Raw genomic sequence first — 9,870 nt, 5'->3', positions numbered from 1 at the left:
CCCTCAATCCTATTTTACTAAGCGATGTTGTGTGGGTTTTTTTTTGTTTTTTTAAAAATAAAATTCAATTGCTCCAACGTTATAAAACAAAATAAATAGATTTACCTTAAAATGCCTAAAAAATTAAACTGAATTTAGTGAAATTATTTTAATTTTGTGCAAAAACGCTGGATCCGATTTATTACTCTTACATGCAAAAATGTAAATCGTCTTTACTTAAAGAACATATGCCCCCCCCCCCCCCCCCAAGTGATTTTAAAGTTTGAACGTTTTAAAGTTTTTTAGAATCACACCTGCCTATGGCCTACGTACTGCAGTCGTATTTTTTGAAGGGCAGCAACTTTTTTTTTTTATCATTTGGAAATATCTTACAATGTCAGCACCGACATTAACCAAGTTTTGTTAATAAAAACTGATATCCCGAGGCTCGAACTAGAAGTCAACTGTTCAATATGATTATATCAGACAGCAGATGTAGCTAATTATCGTGATTGTCTCAGGAATTCTCCACTCTTACAATATAATAGTACACCGCTGTTGCCGTTTTGTGAATTATGTGTGTAGAGTCGGACTAACCCTCTTCTGTAGTGTTTCTCTTATTACGACTTTGCCAACGTATATTTCCGCTAAAAAAAATATTCAGCTGAGATTTAATTCTTATCTTGTGCACAATTTTTTATGATCTTTCTAAATATGCATACAATTCCCATTTTTAAAATTACAATAGAAGGAAATGTGAAGTTTGAAGTATCTAAATGAGCCCTTATTCACCCCCCCCCCCCCCCCCAATGAAAGATGAATTAATTTTATTTAATTTTAAACAGCTGTATCCTCTCCTCTAAATGTATATTCATCTTTCATTGAACTTCAGAAGAACAAAAGATTTTTTAAGCATTAGTTATTTAATGACCATTTTTGCACCCCCCCCCCTCCTCCTGGAATCACCCCTACCCCAGGGATCATGAAATTTTAAATTTAAGTGGACAGTTTTATCATATTTCTAAATATGTAGTCAGTTTCTACTCATTTTCAGCAGAAGTAAAGCTCTTCAAACATGATGTACATTGATAACACTAGATGACCATTTTAGCCCCAACCGAAGGTCGGAACCCCTAGCCTGGGGTCATGAAAGTTATGAATTTCACAATTTAGGTGGAGAGTTTCATGGACATCATAACCATGCATTTAATTTTTATCACACATGTCTGAGAGTAGAGAGGAGTTAATATATCTTTACTATATGGCCATATTGGCCCCACCCACCCTAGAGACTGAACCCCTGACCAAGGAGCCATGAATTTCACAATTTTGGTATAGGGCTTCATTGACATCATAATCATGCATTTGGTTTTTCTTTCACATGTGTGGGAGTAAAGAAGATGACTTCTAAAAATTAGGCATTTATTTTGCAGTTTTGGTCCTCGGGGCTACATTGTAAGATAATAAATTTCACAGTCTACATTCTTCTTACCTTAAAGAAGCTTCACACCAAAATGGTAACAGTTGGCAGTTATCAAGAAGTTAAAAATGTAAAATTGTTAATGGACAACGATTAATGACGGACGAAGACTAACAACAATAGGTCACCAGAGTGACTCAGGTGACCTAAAAATTCATTTGGAAGGGGAAAAAAACCAAGACACCCATTAGTCTTAACAGTCGGTCGAATACAACAGAGGTTGTTGGTTTGTAGGAAGTATGTATTTTGTCAGAGACCTAGGGGTTATCTTTTTGTAATATTGACTGAGCAGACCGAACAGGTGATCTACCTGAAAAAGCATGTTTGTTCATAGACATGCGCATGCCCTCGTGCAACTTTTGTTCTAGCGACAGAGCAACCATCAGCGTGTGACAATACTGTTTACACAGAGTAGAATGAATTGTAGGATGACCATTCCTCTGTACTGAACAGAGCCCAATTCAATAGTTTAGGTCTGGCAAATCTTCTAACAATAAGAAACAATTTCATCTAGTATATGTCAGTCTTATCAAATGACTTCAGAAGCTGTCTCCAATACATACAACATAGAAAAACGCCTCTGCATTTACATAAATATTCACCATACACACAAACAAACAATCTCTAAAGCCACACCTACAACGAAGCGACACTTCCATTGTAGAAACAAATGACAATGATCAATAAAGTTGCAGTATGATTTATTGAGATCTCTGTACTTACACTTTTTTGCATAAATATTTGATCATTTAAGCAAACAATCTTGAAACTTAACATGCACCAACAGATAATCCAATTGAATTTAAAAGCACGATAGACAAACAGAAACACAGAACAAAATTCAACATCTCTACGACAAACAGAAAAAAATTCAACATCTCTCTACGACACCACATCTCTCTCATTCTTACTGAAAACGAAAATTATAAATATCTTATAAATAAATTATAAATGTCCTTCACGAACACGTTGCTCTCCACTCTACAGTAATACTATTTTGTACATCTGACTTAGATAATAAATAAATAATACATCTGTATATAACAAAACCCTGAATTCCATCAAAGTGGTGAAAATTTCCCACAAATACATATATCACATGTATACTGTGCATATTGTGTATGTATATACAAGTGTATATACCGTCAATGACAACCTATGTGATCAATGTTTGATAAGACTCAGTGTGTGTTACAGTAATCTTTCATATGGTTTTAGGGTTATCAATAAACACACAAATGGTATTTACATTGTACATATAGGACAAATTTACTATCATTTTCTCATGGTGCGTTAAAAAAATTCCATTAAAATATGAAATATGGAGACTTTGCAAACTTAAACACAAAAATGAATGCAAAATGTACATTACAAAAGTATGCAATATTCTTTATGAAGTAAAAAGTCAGACTATTTACAGTGTAAGTCAAGATAACAAATGGCTGTAATATTTGGCACATCCAGAAATACCTGTCAGATAGGTAATGAACACCTAGTACCACTGGAAACGTTAGGGGCCAGAATAACAAGAGGGGTACATGTATCATATAAATACACAGTACCACAGGGAAAACAGGGGGGGGGGGGGGGGGACACAAAGAAGTACATGTATCATATAAATACACAGTACCACAGGGAAAACAGGGGGAGGGGGGGGGGGGGGCAAAGAAGTACATGTATCATATAAACACACAGTACCACAGGGAAAACAGGGGGGGGGGGGGGACACAAAGAAGTACATGTATCATATAAACACACAGTACCACAGGGAAAACAGGGGGGGGGGGGACAAAGAAGTACATGTATCATATAAACACACAGTACCACAGGGAAAACAGGGGGGTGTGTGTGTGTGTGACACAAAGAAGTATGTGACAATGAAATGGCAGACTGTCAACATCAGTTTGAATCATTCAGGAATGTGGTGTTACCAAAGAATGATAACTTGTCATGTTGACCATGAATCACTATCGCTTTGTAATTTCAATCTTTACAAGCCCAGTTTTACGTCACATGCATACAGAATGTAAGTTTGTTATAACATCTACGAATGTGGAATTATGAAAATACCTTAAAATGAAAACGCCATCAACAGTTTTTAAAGAATATGCAACAACGGAAATAAATTCATAAATAATCTTTAAAATATGGTTTCATTTACAAATGAATCGGGAAAATAAATTTTATAACAAATTTATATATATTTTGAAATAATATAAATATTTTTTCCTATAAATGCTGCACTGTGAATTATGTTTAAAAATAATAATTTAAACATGATGAATGCATATGAATACAATAATGTCAATTAATGTATTATAACGGCACAGTATCACAGTTAAAATTCAATTAAATATTCTAGACCTCAATGAATGTTTCTAATCTCCAACAAGCTCGGAGTCATATTTGCTGGGAGCACACCATAAGATCAACTGAATAAATTTGGTCACTGTGTCTGAAAAGAAGAGAGTATGAATTAGAATATGAATGTATAGTAACATGCCATAAGTCTTTGCACCCCACTCCCCCCCAAATTACACTTCATCATAAACAACAAGTTTACAAAGTTAAAATGCGATTTGTTCCCATAAACTCAAGGGATAAAATCTTTGGTAAGTTTGGATAGATTAAAGCCTTGACTTTACATATATATACTGTATACAAGTAAGGGGGACCCCATGTTAATTTTCTTCCATATTGCCTTCATCCTGACTGGGCAAGTTCAAAATTTAATCATTAGCTTTAAATTACATAGGGATAAATGGTGTTAGGTATATTCAAAATAGAACAAATAGATTCCCAATACATCAATGCGAAAATAGCATGTGAAGAAAATTTTTTTGTATCTTATTTATGAAGTTTCAAGACAGGTCTTTAAAACTATATACAATATATGACACTAGGGTGCAGCGAATTCACCACAGGGATAAGTGGTTTGATTTACTTAATAAGAGTGGTCAAAGAAAAAACAATTCTCCCCTGATGATAGTCGAATGGACACATCATGGTCTTTTTATGGTGGGTTTGCAAGGAAATAATTGCCCACGTTTTATTTTCGCCCCTTTCGCCCTTGTTGCCAGTAGGAGATTTTAAGACTGAGCAAAATTGTTCTCTCCATTATCCCTCTTTTAACGCAACTGTGTGTGGGAGAATTTAAAGGGGGGCGAACTGTCAGCAAGTGAGGAAGGACAAAAATAACCCAGTATACTGTAAATTCCTAAATATATGTGAGGAATTTATCACGTAATTTTGTGAGAAACATCATTCGCGAAAAAATATTTCCAGCTTTTATTTTTACATTGCTAAAATACATGCGAAAACACTTGATCAACAGAGCACTCGCGAATTTATTTTCTCGCAATTTGACGTCCATGAGTCATTTTGCGATAATAAGTACTCGCGTAAAATAAGGAATCTACAGTATATAATATACATGTATCAAAAGAATATTCCCAAAACGCTCACTACGAGAAACTTGTGTGAGGAGCATCACAGAGAAGAGGTTGCATATTACTAGTATAGGACCACATTCAATATTACACGTAACAGAGAAGAGGCGACATATTACTAGTATAGGACCACATTCAATATTACACGTAACAGAGAAGAGGCGACATATTACTAGTATAGGACCACATTCAATATTACACGTAACAGAGAAGAGGCGACATATTACTAGTATAGGACCACATTCAATATTACTCGTAACAGAGAAGAGGCAACATATTACTAGTATAGGACCACATTCAATATTACTCGTAACAGAGAAGAGGCGACATATTACTAGTATAGGACCACATTCAATATTACACGTAACAGAGAAGAGGCGACATATTACTAGTATAGGACCACATTCAATATTACTCGTAACAGAGAAGAGGCGACATATTACTAGTATAGGACCACATTCAATATTACACGTAACAGAGAAGAGGCGACATATTACTAGTATAGGACCACATTCAATATTACACGTAACAGAGAAGAGGCAACATATTACTAGTATAGGATCACATTCAATATTACACGTAACAGAGAAGAGGCTGTATGTTACTAGTATAGGACCACATTCAATATTTATAGGTTATAAACTTTGTATGGGAAAATATGACGACCTCGTTTTTTTGTCGCGGACGGACCTCGCAAGCTCTGTCCGTGTACGCGCCAAAAAACTCGGTCGTCGTATTTTCCCATACAAAGTCTATAACCTATAAATATTACACATAACAGAGAAGAGGCGACATATTACTAGTATAAGATTACGTTCAATGATATTACACACACTTTTAAAACAATGGCTCTGAAAATGATGTTCTCGACAATGATTGTGACAACATTAAGTCCAATACCTGTATATGGTAGCGATTTCTTCATCACTACAAATGGGACATAAACGAACAGGCCACTCATGATAAAGATGAAGGCATATAAAAATTCCACCCTGGGATCGTTGATGATGGGGGCTATGACAAGATAGATAGACACCAGCAGAACAGTGATTGGAAGTATAATGGGCACCTGAAAAATAGTGAATGCTTTCAAGTACAGCTGATGCTTCAACTTCACGTTGCATACATGATCATTAGAAACATTCAAAACTCATATCTCATTTGCCTGTTAAGAGCTATTGCTCAGATCTTACCCTTAAAAAAAACCCATCAGTCATTCACTTACAATGCAAATTATAAACTGAACCCAAACATACAAAAATACTATCATACACTTTGAATCGGACAATTGTGTTACATAGAGATAGTGGTACTAATAAATAAATGTAACATATATTACTCCAAGATTTTTCCAAATCGAACATCTTTTGAACTGCTTACTGGAAATTTTTCACAGCAATAAATATTTTATGATGTATCCTTTTGAAAGCTGGTTGTCAACAAATTCAGTACACACAGAAGCATTCATCACTGAGAGTAAATACTTTTATGTCTTGTTATTTCCTCCCACCTTGTATGGTCTTTCAGCATCCTTCATGGTGTACCTCAACACCAATAATGCTGCCATAGTACTGCCATAAAACATCCAGGCCGTGAAGCTGAAGAAATCAATCAGAGCAAAGATGTCTCCCATCAGCACCATTAAAACTGCCAGGCAGGTCTACAAGTACAGCCACAAATCAATACACACAATCAACAACTATCAGTATACATCAAATCTAGAAAACTATCCCCATTATCATTTCATTTGCCAAATGTAAAAACAAGAGGCTCACCATTGTCACATTGGTCCTGCTGTTCTTCATCAGAAGATTTTAAAAAAAATTCTAATTTCTCTTTATTTCCACAAAATTTTTTGACCCCATATCATGATCCAACCATTACCCAACAGGGTCATGACCTCACCAAATTTATGATATTAGTGATACAGTGTTGTTGTTGTGTTTTGAAGAAGAAAGTTTTTAAAGACATTTTTGTTCATATTCATGTACTTTGTAAAATTAGATCCCTGATTCTAGCCCACTCTTAAACTCAAGGTCTATGATTTGGGAAAAAAACAACTGGGGAATGTTTGCAGATCAACATGATTTAGTATAGCCCTATGAGTCTTAAAAGGAATGTTTTAAAATTATCTGCATAATTGTATCCTCATGTAAAATTTTGAATCCATAGTTTAGCCCCACCCTAGCATCATTCGAGAAAATACGATTCTGCACTATATTGAAATAATATGACTAATCATGGCCTGTGGTTGTTAAGCAGATTTTTAAAGATTTTCTAACAATATTTATTCCCATGTAAATTTTTTACCCCCATCCCAAACCTACCTCAATGATTAATTTAGATAAACTTGAATCTGCACAGATGTCAAATTATTCATTATCCTATTGTTCTGGAGAAGATTTTGAAATGTTCCCTCCTCATAAAATTTTATTCCCTTATTGCAGCCCCACTCTACCCCCAGTTGCCATGGTTTGAACAAAGTTTGCTTGCATATTGATATGACTGTTCATTGATCTGCTGTTCTTGAGAAGATTTAAAAAAAATATTTTTCCTGAAACTTTAACCCCCTATTGTAGCTCCACCCTATTCCTATAGGCCATGATTTTGACAGATTTGAATCTTCATTATTTCAGAACACTTCAACATAAGTTTCATCTTTTCTGGCCCACTGGTTCTTGAAAAGAAGATTTTTAAATGACTCAACCCAACTTTTCTTGATTATTTCCCATGGGAGGGGGAATTGCCCTTCACTTGAACAAGCTTGAATACCCTTTACCCAAGGATACTCTGTGCTAAGTTTGGTTGAAATTGGCACAATGGTTCTGGTGAAGAAGATGGAATTGTAAACAATTTACAACGCTGACAGGGAACAGACAAAATTAGATCAGAAAAGATAACTGGAATCTTTGGTGAGCTCAAAAGACATGAAGGTAAAATTCTTACAGACACTAGGAGAGAAGGAAGGGGTGTGAACTTCTTCAGATGTACATAGGACAGGACCTTTGGTAGATGACCCTCCCTAGCAGCTACAAATGACAGTCTGCAAATAGGACAGTCACATACTATGTCACTACACAGTAAAAAGTTAACTTAACAGATTCTTTGTTCATTTATCTCAAAATTGTCAGGTATTGTTCAAGAATATTTTTTTTCCAAGAAATTTTCCACAAATCTTTTCAAATTACACCATTAAAAGACATAAAAAATATGAAAAACATCATGTCCCATTTGACCAGCATTACCTTCCGCCTGTGAAGCAGGAGCCATTGGCAGCACCAAATGTGGACAGGGCCACTGATATAGGTATAAAAACAGCAGCTACACCCAGTACCCTGTCTCCCCAAGTCTACAAAACAGAAATGAATTTTTTAAAGATACCATGTTTGTCTTAAAAATTCGAAGTCTTTCACAAAGAGAATGAAGGTAATTTTCTGATATCATCTATAATAATTATCGAGCATTTCTAGTTTGGTACCTTTAATTTATAGTCATATGCATCAGAATTTAGATCAATGCCAAAATACACAGATCACAGCATATATATATATACATGGAGAGAGAGAGAGAGAGAGAGAGAGAGAGAGAGAGAGAGAGAGAGCGAGCAAGCAAATTCACCATTATCTATTCCTAAAGTTTAGCTGTAGTTTGAATTCAACAAAGTACATTTACATTAAATGATCTTGGTAATGTGTCTCTCTATTTTGGTGCCTTCACTACAACAGCTTAATAAATGCCAAAATATAAAGGTTACAGTAACAGAATATAAACTTGGTCCAAAACTGACAACACAAATTCATGAATATCATTTACCTAAAATTGCACTACATTTTAAACACATTTAAACACACTCAATGGAAATGGAACCATTGACTTTTGAGTTAGACTTGTAACTTACTGCAGCGACCGCTGTAGACCGGAGTAGCTCTGCCCTCGTCATCACCGTGAGGTAGGAGAGGTTAGTGAAAAGGTAACAGATAGTGACTAGCGGAATTCCTATCATAATGGCCAAGGGGAGGTTCCTAAAATCACACACAACATATTTATTGATAAAAATAAAATTGGTCAAGAATTTCTTCAATAGAAAATTTAGAGTTGTCTCTCTTTCCTTACTGAAGCAATAATAAACTGAATCACCTTCTGGGGTTTCTAATTTCTTCAGTAATGTAATTCAGGTTGTTCCTGTAATAAAAGTAAAGAAATTCATTACAGACAATATAAAAGACATTTTGACTTTTAAAAAATGAAACTGCTTTCCATGTAAAGAATCTTCACATTTACCAGCCATCATAAGCCCAGAGTCCATCGTAAAAAGCTAGAGCTATAATGGATGGCGACTGAATGGATCCCTCAAAGCCGGTGCTGATTTCCTCAATTTCACCTGAAAAGAAAAGCAATGGACATTCAAAGACAGAAGTTAATAAAACAATAGATTAATGATCAGTTTATTTTGTCAGTAGTTTTATGATATGTTACTCCCATTATCCTAACCTTTTCCCATGTTAAAAAAACCTCCGATCGTAATGACAGCAATAGCAATCAGTTTGGCTGCGGTGAAAAAATTCTGGACGTTTGTTGCCACCTTCACACTGTAACAGTTGATGGCCGATACAAATACTATTTAAAAAAGAGATAATCACAACTAAAATCTACCCATTGCCAACAATTTCATTTAAGGAGGTACTTTACATCGTCATAATTGCTGACTTCATTTTAAAACATGGATGAAAATATAAATATCAGCAATATTTGTCTATTCATTTCAAATATCACCGCCTAGTTCAATAGCTCAGTAGGTTAGCACGTTTTCCGCTGAATTGTAGATCGCAGGTTCGAGTCCAACAGGGGTTTTTATTTTTTTTTCAGATTGCTTTTTACTAAAACTGATTATTTTGACTAAACAAAGTAAATTTGAAAGTTTTCAATTTCAGAATAGTGTTGCTCATATCCTCCACTTTTCAT

The 9,870-nt window shown here is 35.0% G+C and overlaps 1 protein-coding gene across 6 annotated transcripts in view; it reads right to left on the bottom strand.

The window, feature by feature from the left end:
- Positions 1–2,143: 2,143 nt before the first annotated feature.
- Positions 2,144–9,870, bottom strand: part of LOC125677719 (b(0,+)-type amino acid transporter 1-like) — a 29,333-nt gene continuing 21,606 nt past the window's right edge. For all 6 annotated transcript variants that reach the window (XM_048915904.2, XM_048915896.2, XM_048915914.2 and 3 more), the window contains 9 exons: positions 9,400–9,525; positions 9,190–9,289; positions 9,046–9,090; positions 8,807–8,930; positions 8,154–8,257; positions 7,855–7,951; positions 6,419–6,568; positions 5,809–5,977; positions 2,144–3,914 (listed from right to left, as the gene is read on the bottom strand). In XM_048915904.2, the coding sequence (XP_048771861.1) occupies positions 3,838–3,914; positions 5,809–5,977; positions 6,419–6,568; positions 7,855–7,951; positions 8,154–8,257; positions 8,807–8,930; positions 9,046–9,090; positions 9,190–9,289; positions 9,400–9,525 (992 nt within the window). In that variant the 3' untranslated portion in view covers positions 2,144–3,837. The remainder of the gene's footprint in view (positions 3,915–5,808; positions 5,978–6,418; positions 6,569–7,854; positions 7,952–8,153; positions 8,258–8,806; positions 8,931–9,045; positions 9,091–9,189; positions 9,290–9,399; positions 9,526–9,870) is intronic.

Source organism: Ostrea edulis, chromosome 1 (assembly GCF_947568905.1).
Source record: "Ostrea edulis chromosome 1, xbOstEdul1.1, whole genome shotgun sequence".
Taxonomy (NCBI): Eukaryota; Metazoa; Mollusca; class Bivalvia; order Ostreida; family Ostreidae; genus Ostrea; species Ostrea edulis.
Note: the sequence above shows the minus strand (reverse complement) of the source record. Positions and strands in the feature narration are given on the sequence as shown.